The sequence below is a fragment of the Eublepharis macularius genome, chromosome 13 (genome assembly GCF_028583425.1).
Source record: "Eublepharis macularius isolate TG4126 chromosome 13, MPM_Emac_v1.0, whole genome shotgun sequence".
Lineage (NCBI taxonomy): Eukaryota > Metazoa > Chordata > Lepidosauria > Squamata > Eublepharidae > Eublepharis > Eublepharis macularius.
This window is the reverse complement of record NC_072802.1, coordinates 26,370,554-26,388,740: the sequence shown is the minus strand read 5'-3', so window position 1 is coordinate 26,388,740 and position 18,187 is coordinate 26,370,554. Positions and strand designations below refer to the sequence as shown.

The following is an 18,187-nucleotide window of genomic DNA, read 5'->3' as shown; positions in this document are numbered from 1 at the left end:
CAGATAATCTGGGAAAAGAATATGTTCATCTTCGTTCTTCTGTGCCTCCACACATGGGGACTGCGCAGGCGCAGGCCAGCCGCCGGAGAATTTTCTAGAGCTTCCATGGCTCCGAAGGGGCCGTTTGTCGCGCGCCTCAGCGACCGTTTTCCCGCCCAAACGGTCACGTGATCCTCCAGCGACCAACGGCCCCTTCCCTCAGTTCTCTTCTTGCCGCCGCTTGGAGAGAACGTGAGCTTCGTTGCTCTGTGCTTTTGTGCTTCGTGCTTTATTCTGACTGATTGCTTGGCTTTTGACTTCGGACTTCGTGACCTCGACTATTCTTCGGATCTCGTTTGGACTTTGTTGTGGACTCGGTAATTTGACTCGGACTGTTTGTTGACCTTCCTTTTGCGTGCCCCTGAAGATGGCCTCAAAGGCTCTCTTCAAGCATTGCCTCCAATGCCACACTAAAATGGCCAAGACCGATGGCCATGAACTGTGCCTGTTCTGTTTGGGGGAGACCCATAATGTAACGGCCTGTAAGATTTGCCAGGGCTTCACCAGCAAGGCCCGACAGGAGCGCAAGGCCCGTCTTAACTCCTCCCTGTGGCAGAAGGTTATGTCCGGAGGCGCCCCGTTGCCCTCCTCCAAGGCCGGCCCTAGCCCCTCTGCCGAACGGCATTCCGGAGCTGGCTCAGTGGCCTCCGCGAGGTCGGGTCGAAACCGCGTCCCCCGAGTGCCTCGGCGTCGAGAGCGGCCTCTCCAGCGCAGGGACCGGTGCGGCCGCCCCGTAGCGCATCTTCCACCAGGTCGGATCCGAGACCGACATCGGAACCGAGGATCCGTCTACCGAGTCCCCGATCGGAACCGACGACCGGGTCGATTCCGGTAAAATCTAAGAGATCGAGGCCGAGGTCCCCTTCGAAGGCGAGGAGCGCGTCGGTTCCGAGGTCTTCTTCGGAACCGGCGAAGAAGAAGAAGAAGACCAAACATCACCGGTCGCCGCATCCCGCTCCCCAGGAAGAGGTCATCGTGCTTCCTCACACGCCTTCCCCTCATCTGGATTCCCCGGAGCCAGAGGACATCTCCGTGCCGGTGCCGGATCCGATGGCCTTCGAGACGGTGCCCGCAGAATTCTCTTCGGGACCGGAGCCGAGCCCGCGCCGTCGGATCCGAACATCGCCTGCTCTTCGGTCGCCGAGGCTGGAACCGAGCCCGTCTCCTCGTCGGAGCCGTCCGTCGCCTGCCCGTCCGTCTCCACCAGCTGCCGGTCGTGAGCGACGTCGGTCTGGGGACAGTGTCCGATCGGTCCGGTCCACTGCGTCCCGACATCGACAGGCCTCCTACCTCCCCTCGCCATACCATTGCCAGTGGGAAGGGGCACCTGCAGGTTTCTCCGTGTCGGAACCGAGGCCTTCGACATCGAGGTCGACGTGGGCTCCCCCTCCGCACCAGGTTCCGGAATCCCAGCTCGGTTCCGATGAGGAGGATGTGGAGAGCTTTGGCGGCTACCAGTCGGAGTCCTGGTCCGAACCATCGCCAGCTGAAGAGCTTGTACCATCTGCGGACTCGCCATTCGAGGACCTCCGCATCTACGCCGACCAGATGGCGAGGATGGCCAAGGCTCTCGAGATGGACATCTCCTCGGCGGTTCCCCAGACCAAGGACAAGCTCCTCAAGCGCATTTATGGAGACAACCCGGCATATGTTGGCTTCCCCATGCTCGAGGGTCTTGAGGAAATCGTGGAGAAGGTGTGGCAGGTGCCCTGCGATCAACCTCCAACATCCAAGAGGATTGAGCAGCTCTACAAGATCAAGCAGGGTACCTGGCCGGCGCTGGTGAAACACCCTCCACCTTCCTCCTTGGTCACAGAGGAGTTCAACCCCAGGCGATCGGGTCACTCCTCGGTACCTGCCGATAAGGAGGGCAAGAAACTGGATGCCATGGGCAGGCGCCAATACATTGTTTCTTCCCTAGGTCTGAGGATTGCCAACTATCAGACCATCATGGCAGGGTACCAGCTGTACCTCTGGGAGAAGTTGGCATCCTATACACGAGACCTCCCTCCTGAGCAGAAGGCTGTGGTGTCCCTGCTGCAGACAGAGGCTGTGAGGCTGTCTAAGCAGCAGATGAACGCTGGAAGCCACGCTGCTGACACTGCTGCTAGAGGAATGGCTTCGGCGGTGGTCCTCAGGCGCCACTCCTGGTTGCGGTCTACGGCCCTGTCCCAAGAGGTGCGTTCCAGAGTGGAGAGCATGCCATTTGAGGGGGACTCGCTCTTTTCCAAAGCGACCGACGAGACCCTGAAGAAAAAGAAAGAGGACCGGCAGACGGCGCGGTCTTTGGGTCTGGCTCCAGCGGACAAGCCCTCCTCCAGGTCACGGTACGCTCCCCGATCTGGTCCTTACCATTACCAGGGCAGATACCATCAACAGCGGCCAGGCTACCAGCAGTATCCTGCCTACCAACAGCGGCCTTACCCTCCCGCACAACAGCAGAGGAGGCGTCGGCCCTTCAAGCCTCGTCAGGCACAGCAACCGGCCCAGCAGAAGGATCAGCAGGGCACCGGGAGGCAGTACTGACGGGTCACGCCAGCCGTATCCCCGAACTTTTCGGACAGACTTAGTCCACTCCTCTCTGAGTGGGAGTCAATAACATCTGACTCATGGGTCTTAACTATTGTTGAACTGGGATACGGGCTGGAGTTCGTTGAGCTGCCTAGATGCAGTTCACCCCTGACAGCTGTCAATAACACTATGGCCGAGCTGGATGCGGAGATCGTGTCGCTCTTGGCCAAAGGTGCTGTGGAAGAATTGCCCTATGAGGACTCTGTAAAGGGATTCTTCTCTAGGTTCTTCCTGGTCCCTAAGAAGGATGGGGGCTTACGTCCCATCTTGGATCTGAGGGGCCTTAATGCCTTCCTCAAGGTGACCAAATTCAAAATGGTAACGTTGGCGGCTGTGATCGCCTTGCTGAAACAGGGGGATTGGTTTGCGGTTCTTGACTTAAAAGACGCATACTTTCACGTGGGCATACGGAAGGAGCACAGGAAGTACCTGAGCTTTGTTTACCGGCAACGGGTTTTCCGGTATAAGGTGCTCCCCTTTGGCCTGTCCACTGCCCCACGAGTGTTCACTAAATGTGTGGCCCCTGTGGTTTCCTTCCTACGGGAAGAAGGCTGTACCATCTTTCCGTACCTCGATGACTGGCTCATCGTGGCTGAATCAGAGTCTAGGCTGGTGCAGGACATTGGCTTGGTACTTAGCACTTGCCAACGCCTGGGGCTCCTGGTGAACTTGGAGAAATCCAAACTGGTGCCCAACTGCAAGGTGTCCTACATTGGTGCACTGTTAGACTCTGTGGAGGGTAAGGCCCTGCTCCCCTTGGAGAGGGCTCGGTCCCTAAGGGGTCTAGTGTCCGTGTTTAAAAGGAACCGGTTCCAGTCTGTGCGCACTATCCAGTGCTTACTAGGGCATATGGCAGCGGCCACCTCTGTGGTGCCTTTCGCTAGGCTGCGTATGCGCCCTCTACAGAACTGGTTTGTGCGGAGGTATGATGCTCTACTGCACCCTCCGTCCCTCAAATTCTCTATCCCGAGGGTCATCCTCTCCTCCTTGGACTGGTGGCTGTCTGACGACAACTTGTTTAGAGGGACCCCTTTCGGGTATCAACACCATGACATCACGGTTACCACTGATGCCTCTCTGTTGGGATGGGGGGCTTACTGTGGTGATGTGTCGGTGCAAGATGTCTGGTCTGACAGGGAAAAGACCCTCCATATCAATGTGCTTGAACTAAGGGCCATTCGTTTCGCACTTGTGTCTCTTACAGCACTGCTGAGAAATCGTCATGTCTTGGTGCAGACGGACAACACGACTGCCATGTACTACGTGAATCAGCAGGGGGGCACAGTGTCCATGGGCCTGTGCCGGGAAGCCACACTCACTTGGCAGTGGGCTATCAAGAACGGCGTGTCGCTCCGTGCTATACACGTGGCTGGGTCGGACAATGCCCGGGCAGATGCCCTCAGCAGGGTCCCTTTACTGGAACACGAGTGGGAACTGAACGTAGAGTGCGTTGGGCCGATCTTCCAGATGTGGGGTCATCCAGTGATAGATGTGTTCGCCACTGCGGCGACCACCAAGGCCCACACGTTCTGTTCCAGGGCAGGGAGCGACCCCCTCTCTATTGGGGATGCCTTCCAGTTTACGTGGACGCAGGGCTTGCACTACATGTTTCCTCCGTTCCCCTTGATTCCCAGGGTCCTGGGCAAGATAGAGGAGGATGGGACGGACTGCATCCTAGTGGCCCCCTTCTGGCCACGGCAGGTTTGGTTCCCGAAGCTCCTGCGGATGTCCCAACGGACGTATGTGAGTCTGCCCCCTCGGCAAGACCTTCTCCTGAACGGGAGCCTAGTCCACCACGATCCCAGGAAGCTGCATCTAACGGCTTGGCGGATCGTTCCTCCCCGATAGGCTTTACTGACGAGGTACAGAGGGTCCTCCTGAATGCTCGTCGGCCATCCACTAGGCGCGCTTATGCGGCCAAGTGGCGCAGGTTTGAGCTCTGGGCACTTGCCAGAGGAGTGGTGCCTGACATCAGTCCCTTGGGGGTGGTGTTCGAGTATTTGTGCCACTTGCGTGGCCTGGGCTTGAAGGCTTCCTCCCTCAAGGTCCACCTGGCAGCGATATCAGCTGCTCACACCCGAGTTGAGGGTGCTACGGTGTTTTCTCACCCACAATCCCGCCAGTTCCTTAAGGGCATGTACAATCTTTACCCACCTGTGTCAGCGCCAGTGCCTCAGTGGTCGCTGTCCTTGGTGCTCTCACGTCTCATGTTGCCTCCATTTGAACCGTTGGCTACATGCCCCTTGGATATGCTATCCTATAAGGTAGCATTCTTGGTGGCCGTCACATCGGCCAGAAGGGTCAGTGAGCTGTCTGCACTGAGGTCTGACCCTCCCTTTCTTGTGTTTCACCCCAACAAGGTGGTCCTGCGTCCCTGCCTTGGGTTCCTGCCTAAGGTGGTGTCCGCCTTCCACCTCTCGCAGGATATCTCACTGCCTGCATTCTTTCCTCAACCCTCCTCTAAGGGGGAAAAGGCCCTCCATACCCTAGACTTGAAGAGGGCCCTAGCCTATTACCTGGATAGGACGAAGGGATTCCGCTCCAGTCCTCACCTGTTTGTATGTTTTGGGGCCAAGGACAAGGGTAACAGGGCTTCCTCACAGACCCTGTCTAGGTGGATTGTGACGGCCGTTAGCAAGGCCTATTCCCTAGCAGGGGTGGCTTGCCCGCTTCATGTCAGAGCCCACTCCACGCGGTCCCAAGCATCCTCTTCGGCACTCCTCAGGGGGGTGCCCCTGGTTAACATTTGTAAAGCAGCCACATGGTCCTCTGCAGACACCTTTGTCAGGCATTACGCCGTTGATGTCAATGCGGAGCAGGATGTATCTGTGGCCAAGGCTGTCTTACACTCCCTTTTTTCCTGAGGGAGTTTTGGAATGACTTTCTTGGCGTACCTGTTGGGTACCCTTGAGTGAAAGTGTGTATATATGTACCTGGGGGTGTGTATATATGTAAATATTGAATATTTATGTGTCCTTACACAGTATTTTTACATAGATGTATATATGCATATCTATTTATTGTTGATCTTGTTTGCTTAATAAAATTGTGTTGGACTTCACCCCCGCCTTCCTTATTGTGTGAAGCTTGGTACACTCCCATGTGTGGAGGCACAGAAGAACGAAGATGAAAACAGGGTTAACATACCTGTAACTTATGTTCATCGAGTTCTTCTGTGCTGACACACAACCCTCCCTCCTACCCCGCTGTGAACTCCAATGCACAATACTGTGATGGCTGTAACGGATATTGGTGTTTTTAAGGTGTTACGGCTGAAGTGTGTTGGTCAAGCGGCGGCAAGGGAGAACTGAGGGAAGGGGCCGTTGGTCGCTGGAGGATCACGTGACCGTTTGGGCGGGAAAACGGTCGCTGAGGCGCGCGACAAACGGCCCCTTCGGAGCCATGGAAGCTCTAGAAAATTCTCCGGCGGCTGGCCTGCGCCTGCGCAGTCCCCATGTGTGTCAGCACAGAAGAACTCGATGAACATAAGTTACAGGTATGTTAACCCTGTTTTTTCTATCTTGCCTTCCTTATTTCCTCTCTGCAGGCTATTTGTGAAGTCAGACCGCTTAAGAGTCTAGTAAATTACTTGTCTAGGCAAAGAAATGAGGCTTATGACCTTTCCCGTATTCCAGACACTCACAAGGATGAATTGCTCCCTAAACAATCATCTGTTTAAAAGCTAGTTATGAATTATTTGTGCTTATATGACATGATAAAGAGAAAATTATTGTGTGACAGGAATCCTTACCCTGTCTTTCATCATCAGAGTGTGTTCTGGTATGCACAGTCATTCAAACTATTTGCATAGTATCTATGTGTGTATTCTTCTAAACATTATATACTCACCTTGTATTCAACAAGCATCAATATGTTCCAGGCTGCAATTGACAATCTCCTCCTACTATTAAAGGTAATATTCATTGTTTGCATTGTAATCCCCTCAACATGTGTATTACAACAACAGATTCCACAAGGCATTTCACTGTAAGTGTGGCCTGGAAACCAACAGGAGTTGTGGGGGGGGGGGGGAGGCAGAAACATGGGAGGTGCTGTTGGCAATGGAATGATGTTATTCTGGGGGAAACCTGGTGAAATGATAGTTTCCAGCAATTCTTAAAGTGAACTGACATCACTTCCAGATTTTCCCTGGAAGTGATGCTGCATAAATGCCCAACAGTGATTTATTTATTTATTTATTTATTTATATTTCTCACTGGTGGCTGCAGTAGGGTTGCCAGGCCCCCTCGATCTCCCAGTGGGAGACTGGGGCCTGGCTCTTACCTTGGAGGAGCTCATGTGCGCGCGCTCCTGCAAGCATGATGACGTCACTTCTGGGAGTGATGTCATCACACAGCCCCCGTTTGGGTGCTGATCGGGCCCGTTGTGGGCCCCTGCGGCGTGCAGGAACACTCCCACGCCCCACAGGGGCCCACAACAGGCCCAATCCGTGCCAAAATGGGCCCAATCCATGCCCGTTTTGGCATGGATCAGGTCTGTTTGGACGCAGATTGGGCTCATTTTGGACCCCTGTGGAGCATGGGAGTGTTCCTGCGCTCCGCAGGGGCCCACAACGGGCCCAATCCGTGCCAAAATGGGCGTGGATTGGGCCCGTTTTGGCACGGATTGGGCCCGTTGTGGGCCCCTGTGGAGCACAGGAAAGTTCCTGCTCTCCACACGGACCCCGATCCAGGCCAAAACAGGCCTGATCCTGGGGCTGCTGTGCGCGGGGGCGTGCAGCACCACAGGTGCCCCGGCCAGGTAAGTGGGGGTGGGGGTGGGAGAGTGGGGGTGGGGGATCCCCTGCCCCCACCAGGGGTCTGGCAGCCCTAGGCTGCAGTGGCAGCAAAAAACAGGGCCCGAGGGCAGGGCTGCCCCATCGCAGTGGGAACTCATAAACCCTACTGTATTGACACAATTTGTGTGTTTGTGTGTTATGGAAACAATTGTGTATTAGGGATTTTTGAAAATGAATACACTGTAATAAATATTATTAAACTTGAAGTTAAACAATGAAGAAGAGAAAGGAGTATGGGGTAGAGCCCCCACAGACTCAACCCAAACAGGTGAAAATACAGGGGTCAAGTTACAAATTAAAATATAAAATATATTCCAAAAAAGGTATGTATTATGGGTGTGTGCAAAGTTCAAGTTAAAAACATAGGGCCTGAATGACAGGCTATATGCATATGTTAAAAATAGCTAGAATGTTATCTATACACAGATGATGATACACAATGACAGACCATACACTTGTTGTCCCTAAGGCCTTCCTCAGTGGTCATTGTACAATATTTATGGTAAAAAAAACACACCCACACATTCAGAAACCAATATAAAAGTGTTCCCAATGCTCTTGTCTCTTGTATTGTGTGGTATAATACAAATTCATAGAATCATAGAGTTGGAAGGGAACTCTAGGGTCACCTAGTCCAAACTCCTGTACAATGCAGGAAATTCACAACTACCCTCCACCCCCTGACTTCCCCAGTGATGCCTGCTCCATGCCCAGGAGATGGCAAAACACCTCCAGGATCCTTAGCCAACTGGCCTGTGGAAAATTACTACCTAACCCCAAGGTGGCGATCGGCATTGCCCTTGGCATGTAAGAAGGATCACGAGAATTAAGCACTGATGTAACCCATTTTGCCCTCCACCTCATGATCTGCCCAGGTTCACAGAATCAGTGTTGCTGTCACTGATTCTGAATTTTTGTTTTGCTTTGCTATGACACTCTTGCAGATACCCATTTGCAATTGTTGGGGAGCAAATGGTTCCTTTTTATTTGTTCTGCATTTCCAGCCAGTAAATTTCATCATATGCTCGAGTTTCTAGCATGGTAATGTGAAAGTAGATATTTTCTTTGTCTATTCTTTCCATATGACTTCTAATACTATCCTCCCACCCCAACAAAGTTTTCTCTTCACCTTCTGATGTTTTCTTTATTACACTGAATGTATTTTACCTTGTAATTTTAAGTGATCTTTTCTCTACATTTGACCTCCTTTTTGAGGTGGGATAACTAGAACTGCATGCCACATTCTCAGTGTATATCCCTAATGTGATAGTCCTGACTCCCTAGTATTGATTTTGAGAACAGAATTTTCAGTGAGCTTTTGTTACTATGCCCCTTAGATCTTTCCTGGGTAGATCCAGGGTATGCCCCCATCTCTGTGTTTGTGTATGTATGCTCCCATGCACTGTTTGTAGTGAACATTAGAATACCATTATACATCACTATCTAAGCCTTCCTGGAGCACATTTCACAATAAAATCAATATATCATATTGACAGTGAACATTCTTTAGGCACTGTGGATTCTCTGATCTTTTCTAGGGAATTTTAATCGCTTTAGAGAAGATGGGGGACAAACTTTGGAGGGTTTTTTTTTTTGCCTTGTTCAGATATATGCCATGAGTTCTTGTTATGTATGCATAGTTTGATTTGTATTGGTCATTCAAAGGGAGCATCCCTCCTGATTATTTTTATGGTTTTGGCAAATGTCAGTGGGATAATTTCTTGTTTGCTTTGAGTAAGAGTACTCTTCTAACGTTGTCCTTTGCCTGCTGATTTTGTTATCACTCACAGTGCAAAAATCAAGGTGTGTTATGCCTTTTGGTCACCAAGGAAATTAAAACTGCTTGCTCTGACAATCCCTTTTCTCTTTTAAATTATCCAGTGTGGATACTGGACAGGGATGGGAGAGGAGGGAGTATCATGCACTTTTTTTCTGTTTGCGGTAGAGGTTTCTAAGGTCACTAATAAGGCAACAGCTCCGAGGAAACATTTCTGTTTACCACCAAATACTTCTTGTTTACTTTAATAGCCCTCTTGGTTCCCGCTTATACATTAGAATGCCAGCCCAGAAAACGTATTATTTTTATTTACCTGTCCCCCATCACATAGCATATACTCCTCTGATACCATTATATGCCCACTAAATGCCTCTCTAAATGCATGACACTGTCTTTGATGTGTTTCCTTCCGTCTGGCTTTCCTGCTACCTCCTTCCCTTGAGCGCGTATTATTCAGATTCTTCAGCCATGACCTTTTTTATACCTGACTTCTCAGCTCTAACTCTTGGTCACCCCTGAAGGTCTAACCTTTTTCAGATGTACCGGTTTTCCTATTAATTCCAAATTAATTCTTTGGACAACATAGGCTCTTCTGGCATTTAAAATGATGTTTGTTTTGGATTTAAAAAAAAATCCCCTATAGATTAAAGGGCTACCTTTCTACTATGTGAAAGTGGAGAGGGTTTTCTCCCCCACCCATTTGGCTGTGATTTTCGGAGAGAGGCTTTTCTTTTACAGATGATATTCTCAAACACCTAGACTACAAACCTTTTCATGATTAGAATTTCTTCATATATATTACCAATGCAAGGAGAGGCCATTGTTAACCTCATGCAATGCTATTCATGACCAGAATGGATTTCCAAATCCATTCTAGGTTCCACAATCTTTTCTTGAGTTTGCAGAGCTTTGTCACAAAACTTCAAGTATTATATTGCTTTTACGGAATCATGTATGCCATCCTTTATCCAGCAATTTAATGCAAATGTGGATATATTCTTTTCTTACTACATTGTCTCTCCAAAGTTTATCTATATATGCACAGAACGTTTTATGATGGAGTAATTCTGATGTTAAAAGTCTCATGAGGTTAAACTATTGTGATGTGTACCCCAATGATGATAAACAACAAGTCTCCATAAACAGTTTTTTTTCTTGATTATTAGAGCATATTAATAAGAGCCTTGAACTAATGGTTGGGGGAAGGGGAAGTTATATTCATAAGATAGTAGGAAGTTATATTCATATTATAGCCCCAACATTGAATGTAATATTTCATTTGTTCATGGCCAGTATGAAGTGGGGTTCTCAGTGTATGGTTCCTGTAAGAGCTGTTCACCAAAACAATATTTTTTCTTGATGTTAAAGATAATTGCAAAGCTTTTTGAAGATGCTGTGGTCAGACAAAATGTCTTCACAATTCACCTATAAGAGACATTTCTGGTCATATTTCAAAACATTGACAAACATGATAAAAATTGAGCCGAAAAGTTAAAACTCTGCCCAGAGCATTTCAATAAATGAAAAGTCTCGGGAAGAAAATGTGTATTGACTGATTTTTGACAACCTTTGTTTTTAATTCTGACTTTATTACCTCAATAGTAATAAAAAGTTTATGTGTGGCATGTTATTTTTAAATGTACTGTTAAGCTGCCCCCCTCTCAGTAATACACTATGACTCTTATTATAAGCAGCGGGCTAGCATCTTTAGTATCCAGTACCCAAAGTGATGGTGGTTTATGATTGCCTTTCAAAGGAAAAAAAGAGAATGTAAAGATATTGAGAAATGATTAAATCAGTGCCGGATGACATTTGAGGATACATTGTGATACAAGAGCAGGTTGTGTGTGGTTTGATTTTGCTTCAGTTTGTAATATGTATCAGTAGTTTGTATTATCCTGAATTTTAAAACAGTATTAAATGGGAGGGAAGCAATAGATAGAGGACTGGTTATTTCAGTTACAAAAAGAAAGAAAAACTTATTTGATCTTTTATAGTGTCTCTTTTTAAATCATTCATATAACCAACTATATGCATTACTAAGATAGAATCTCTTTGAACCTTTGTTTCTGTTTAATCTACAAATTAGATTTAAAGGAATGAAATATTAGCATTTCTATCAATAAATTTAAATAGAAATAGATTAATTTGAGCTAATGGCAGAATAAAATGGTGACATTCTCACATTAAATATGATGATTTGGTATATAATATATTTTCACATTTCACAAAGAGTAGAACTTTTATGAGCAGTAATTCTGAAAAAAAATGAGTCACCGTTTTAATGGAACTATTCTCCTTGCTTTCCAAAGTATTATTTCTGACAGTACTTTTCATCTCTACATCTGAATTTGGTTTCATCAAGTATCATATTTCTTCACAGTTTCAGCTCAGAGTATTAAGAGCAACCTTGATTCCATGGAGCATCAGATAAAGCGTTTGGAAAATGATACCAAGAAGTTCCCCAAAACAGAAGATCCTCATGATAAATTTGTTGAGAAGATGATTATATCCTTTGCGTGTTAGGGACTGGTAATACTAGTTAAAACACAAAGCTTTTCCTATGATATAAATGTGGCTGTGAATGCATTTATTCTTGTGACACCAAGCATATCTAAATATTTTGTATCTGGAAGTTTAGAGAGGGAATCATATTGATCTCAACAAATCTTTACACTGTGTATATTTTGCTCCCTGTATGATACATGAATATTACCAACATTAGCTAAACAGGTTTAATTCTTTTCTCCTGAAAGAACAACAGTTATAGCAAAGTTACTGAACAAGTCTTCCACTGATCAGGTAAGATACTATGAACTCAGTTTTTTGGATTTGGAATTGTTTCTTGCAGGTGTACATTTCTCTTAATTATGTCTCGTGCTCTATAGATGGTTGATGTTGACAGTGGCTTCCTTATGAGGTTCTGTGACAGACTGCATGTTTTTAAGAAGCCTGGAAGGGCTGGTTACACACACATTTGCAGGACTGTTAAGAGTTAATCCTGCTCAGAATCATAAAGCTATGAGTGTTAGGCTGCTTCCAGGTGGCTGATTGGGTAGCTGAGCTGACAGAGGAGGTTTTTGAGTCCTGGCGGAGAAAGAGCAGTTGGAGTGTATGAAGAAGTTGAGAGAAGGCGTCCTAAGTACATGAACAAACTTTCACGAACCTGCCCCGGTTCACAAACCAGTTCATTTGATTTGTGAAAATGTCACATCTGGGTCAGGAGAAGGTCACTTCTGGGCCAGCAGAAGGTCTGCAGGAAGTCCATCCTGTTGCCTAAGAACTGATTGATTGGCACCAGGCTGTCTGCAGTGACGAACCAAAAAAACCAAACTAAACGAACCAGATTAAAGTTCATGGTGGTTTGTCAGGAATGGGCTTGGACAAACCACCAGTTTGCGAGCCACAAACCAGCCTGGTTTATCACGAACTTTGGTTCGTATTTCAGTTTGTGCCCATCTCTAGTCCTAAGAGAAGCAGTTTCAACACTGGCAGAACTGGGAAAGGTGGCAGGAGGTTTGAGTAGTAAGTGCAAACGCCCAAACAGTCCTAAAAGAAAGGGGTATAGCTTCTAAAGGAGAGGAGCTTGTCCCAAATCAGTTGAAACAGGGAGACAGCTCTAGAGAGAGGAGAGATCCCTGGTCACATGTGGTGAATAACTGCCTGAGGAGGCTTCCGAATTCAGTTGAGGACTGAAGTACAGCACTGGTGTGTGCAGGGAGGGGGCTTGGGGTACTAAAAAGAGGATGCCAGCCTTCCTAACCTCAGAAGTAAAGGAGAATAGTAAAAAGAAAGTATAGGCAAGTGCTTGGGGGGTGAGGGAGAAACAAGAGAAAGAAAGCCTGACAACAGAAGCCTTAAGTAACAATGAAGAGCCTAAATCCTGATGTCTGTGCATGTTCTAAATGTTACGTCAGTGAGGAGTGTGTATATATGTTAACTTTTACCTCAAAAAGCTTCAACTCTTGACTTCACCATACCTTTCTCCATTAATATGAATAAACTCCTTAGTTATTTTTGAGTTTTAAGAATGTCTCTGGTGCCATTTCTGTGGTTTAAGGACGAGGGAACATCATAGGTTCATTAGTGCCAGTGATGCCCTTCTTCTTTTTTCCCCCTAAATGTTATATACTTGGTTTATTGTACATTCCTTGTACTAAACAAATTCTCCAGTGTTTTATTTCATGTATTCAGGAGATTTACAGCAGTGCAGCAATAGTCTGTGGCAGAGAGCATTGAAAATATCGACTTCTTTTGGTTACTTCATGACTGACCGTGATAGGACCACCTGCTTGGGCATCTGTTCCACCTGTCAGTTCTGAAACTCTGCTGCAAAGAGGAATGAGGTAAGAGACTCCTGCTACTTCCCCACTGTTTACCTTCTTATCAGAGTTCATAAATAGATCTTTGTTGGATGTAAATCAAACTTGGAAACCTAGCTAATGAACCAACTTTATTTCATTGTATTTCTGCACACAACTCTGGCATAAAAGGTATATGCAAGGTATGGCTTACTGTCATTAAAAATATGCATGTGCATACACAACTTGCCTTCACTTATCTTTACATGAAAGCTTTAATCACGCTATAACACTGAAACAAATTTAACAACAGCAATCTAACAACAAGGATGAGTGTGTCCAATATATATTCTTTCTTAAGAGCTCAAAAAGTTCACTGGGCTTTTTTGAAAGTTCTGTTTGAATGTATCAAATTGTAATACATAATTTAGTTTACTGCTTACTTTCATTGATGAAATGACTTCCTTTTCATTTTAGTTACAGTATCTCTGTATTTGACACAACACCTTTCTTTTACTATTTCCCCGGTATGTACATATGGTAGAGTGAGTGCATATATAAATGTTATGAAGTTTTAGGGTAAGTGAGCCAAACATGTTATGAGAGTATCAGAGAAAAGAAAGGAAGAAAATACTGTAAGATTAATAAATTTTGCTGGTGTGAGCTCTGAGATACACTGCTGTTCTCTTATTGTACCTAAAACATGGTCAACTGTGTTTCCATGGTGCCTAATATTTTCAACCAATTCAAACTTTTCTTGTTGTCTCTTAGCTTGACTGTTACAGCTCCCAACACCCATTGTTGACTCCCACTCCCCTCCCAGGCCATAACTGGAGGGCACTTGGCTAGCTTCAGAAAGGTACACCATCCTGATAATTACAGGTGGGATAGATACTCATAGTATGAAAAGGCATAATATAATATTCATATTGCATTAAGTAAGTAATGCAAATTGAAGTCCTGAGGATGTGTATATCTTGAGAATGGCTTCATTGAGATCCTAACACTCCCTTAGGCATGTTTCTAAATTTAGCAGAGTATTATATATCTGGGTTAGAGGTTACCTATTTGTTATGGAGATGAGAACTGGCATTACTCCTGTATTTATATGCTGCAACACTTTTGTCGTAGCATTAATGATGTTATGAGAAACTGTGAAAACAGGTTAGTGTTAGGTTTTGTGGTAGCAATAGTTTTAAAATGTGCTCATTAAAGTATGAAGTCCTGAAGTCTGAAAAAAAATATGAGTCTGGCTCTTACCTTTTTGAGCTGGTTCGTAGATACAAAGAAAATACCTCAAGACTTGACAAATGTTTTATTGTACTTTTGTGATAGTGTACATGTTTTTTTTTCTACAGAAGGTTCTGAAAATTTGAGGTCAGTTTCCAAATGCATATCTGTATATAAGATCACTCTGTCCCCCACTGAATAACCAATTTTGAAGGAAGGGGGCACCTTTAGTTTGCAAAGAAGGAAATAATGAGAGCAAACGGAAGCCTGAAAGGTGGGGGGGCACCTTGTGAGGGTGTTTGTACTGCTGTGACTTACTGATCTGAATACAGCACACTAACCGTATGTTGTGGCCTGGCAAGTGCTTGAGTGCCCTCCTGCTTTTGCAGTTCCAGGCAAGCAACAAGAGAAGGTAGTTTCTTGAACCTTTGAGCTACATTTGGATAGGTGGTGCAGGTCTAATGAGTCTATAAATTGTAGTATTTACTATATGGCTTGGATGCAGCAATGCACAGGTGGGAACATGAATGGACAAAATAGTTCTGTTTGCACAAGATTTCATTCTACACCTTGTCCCTTGCTATATATTGTAGTGCCCAGAAATTGGTTGCTTGAGATCGTGCATGAACAGAAACACAGGTGGGAATACAGTAATCTTGAATTAGCGTAAAGAACTACCACACTATTTTGCTCGTGTTTCTGCCTGCGCAAGAGCTCTAGCGCAGATGTTTTTCTACTATAGACTGTTTCACTTAGTATTTTCCCCTCCCTGTTAAGTATTTGTACAAAATGTAAGGAATGGTAAAGACTTCCTCAAGTAAATCTTGCAATGTTGCTCAGTCATTCTATAATAATAGTAATTGGCGGTTAAGAGCACACACATCAAAACATTTCTTTATCCTTAACTTTTTTAGTTCATTGTTTAGTGCACACCTTAACTTATTTAGTTCCTTAGCCCAAGATGTGATGGTGACCTCTAACTTAGATACTTTAAAAACAATTAGACAAACTCATGGAAGAGATATTTATCAGCAGCTGTTAGTCATGATTAGACATGGGCACAAACAGCATTTCGAATGGAAAAAACCCATGAACAGCCCATTCGTCTGTTCGCGAACAAGCCGTTCGTGAGGCCCCATTCTAAATGAACAAGTGGTCGTTTCAAGCCTCATTCGTTGCCTTCATCAGCTGTTCGTCAAGCCAGACAGTCTGCCACCTTTCAATCAATTCCCCTGGCAATGGAGGCAGGGACTGAACTCTGTTTGAACTCCTTCTGGCTTTCCTTCTGGCTTTAACCCTTCAAAATACTTCCAGCTGAGAGTGCTGTTTTTGCCACTGTGAAGAGAAAATGACAGCAAAGGGGGGACCCATGGATCATGCCTTTCCCAGGGTGCAATCTCTCTGAAACTTGGGGGGGGGGTCTTCAGAGGGCAGTGGGGACTATGTCCCCTGCAAATTTGATGGGTATTGGACATTGTGAAGGTCAGTTTGTAACCCCTCAAAGTAGCTTCCAGCAGAGAGTCCTGTTTTTGCCACTGTGAAGAGAAAATGACAACAAAGGGGGAGACCCATTCATCATGCCTTTCCCGGGGTGCAATCTCTCTGAAACTTGGAGGGTCTTTGGAGGACAGTGAGAACTATGTCCCCTGCAAATTTGGTGGTCATTGGACATTGGGAACGTCAGTTTGTGGGGTGCTTAAAGGGCCCTGCCCCTTGCACGTGGCAGGAAAGGGCCTTTAAACTATCAGCTGGCAGTTGTTCTTCTCATAAGTACTACTAGTTGCAGCTATTTTATGTATCTTTGCAGCTATTTTACGTATCTATTATTAGTTTAGAAATTTATCTGCCACCTTTCTAGAGACTTTCTCTAGGTGGCTTACAAAGTAAAATATGATAAAATAATAAAACAGCATAAGAATATCATTAAACACTTAATGAGCAGAGAAAATATAAAATATCATAAAACATTTAACAGCCTAAAATGATCCTCCTATAAAAGTCCTCAGGCTAGAAACAGACTGTAAAAACAATATTAAAAGATCAAAATTCACTAGCACTCCCATGAACCTGCCTGTTCAGGAGGAACATAACCCTCTCTGAAATTGGTTGACTTTGCAGTCCTCCAGCAGTTTCTCGGTTAAACAGCATCTCAGGGTTGTCAGGACTGATTTTGAGTTTATTAAACCTCATCTGTTCCCATTACTTTATCCAGGCACCAGTTCAGGACTTCCCAAACCCTCCCTGACTGAGCTGTTAAGAGGAAATAGAGCCAGCCATCATCCATATAATGGTGGTACCTCACTTCAAATCCCTAGATGATCTCTCCCAACATATAGATGTTAAACAGTCTGGTAAACCAGATGGATCCCTACAGAACCCCATAGCATAAAACAGTGTAAGAATTTGTTAAAGCAGCAGTCCACAGCACTACCTTCTGAAGTGTGCTAAGAAAGTAAGAGTAGAAATATTAAAGCATGGTGCCGCCTTCTTCCAACCCAGACAACTTCTCCAGAAAAGTCCCATGGTTGAAGACACTGAGAGGTCCAGGAGAATCAGCAGGGCAGACTCCCATGTCACTCTCTTGAGGAAGATGATTACATCTGTTTCCATCCCGACCCAAACCTGAATTTCAATTAGAATGGGTCTAGGTAATCTGTCTCCTCTAAGACGAACAGAAGCTTTGTAGCCACAAGCTGCTCCATCACTTTGCCTAAGAAAAAAATATTGGCCTCCTGGCAGTAGTTATTTAAGTCACTGGAGTCCAGGGACTCTTTTCCAGAAGTGTCTCATGGCCACCTCTTTCAAAAGCAATTGAAGAAACACCCTCCTGCGTAGAGGCATTTATTACCTCTTGGACCGACACAACAAACTTGACTTGACCTTGTCAGCCATGAATGTCAAAGATTGAACCTAGATGTTAAGTCACACATTTCTAAGCAGCTAGTCCACTTTAGCAGTGCTCACCAACTGAAAGACATTCATATAACTTGAACTGGACTATGCTCTGATAGCATCTTGAGATAGAACTGAACCAACCATGGCGTTGAGTTATGATGGATACAAGTGATTTTAATTATGTTATCACGCATACATAGCTTTCAGATTTTCCTGCAAGCTGGGGTGGGGGAATCTTCTTTTTGTATGAATTGCCCCTATCTGCAGACATAAGTGTGCACAGATTAGGGCCACCTGGCTATTAATATATAAGACGATATTAGGTAAAAAGTCTGATCTAGAATCTTCTTCCATGACATTTGGTGTTTTTGTGTGAAAGATGTTTGTGGAGTTTGGGGGGATTTGGTTTTGGTTCTGATGAATGAGTATTCAGTCAGATGAATTTCATTTTGCAGTTGGAAGTGGTGCTCAGGCTCCAATATGAAACTGGCTTATAATACAAAACTACAAATGGTTGTTGGCAGGGATTATGTAGAAGTGCAGCAAGTTGGCTGACAAGGAATTAGGTAGAAGTGC

General features: G+C 45.7%; 1 protein-coding gene across 1 annotated transcript in view; it reads left to right on the top strand.

Moving 5' to 3' along the window:
- DIAPH2 (diaphanous related formin 2) overlaps positions 1-18,187 on the top strand; it is a 444,699-nt gene that overhangs the window by 218,145 nt on the left and 208,367 nt on the right. The window contains exon 24 of the mRNA XM_054995941.1: positions 11,569-11,694. Coding sequence (XP_054851916.1) covers positions 11,569-11,694 — 126 coding nt within the window. The remainder of the gene's footprint in view (positions 1-11,568; positions 11,695-18,187) is intronic.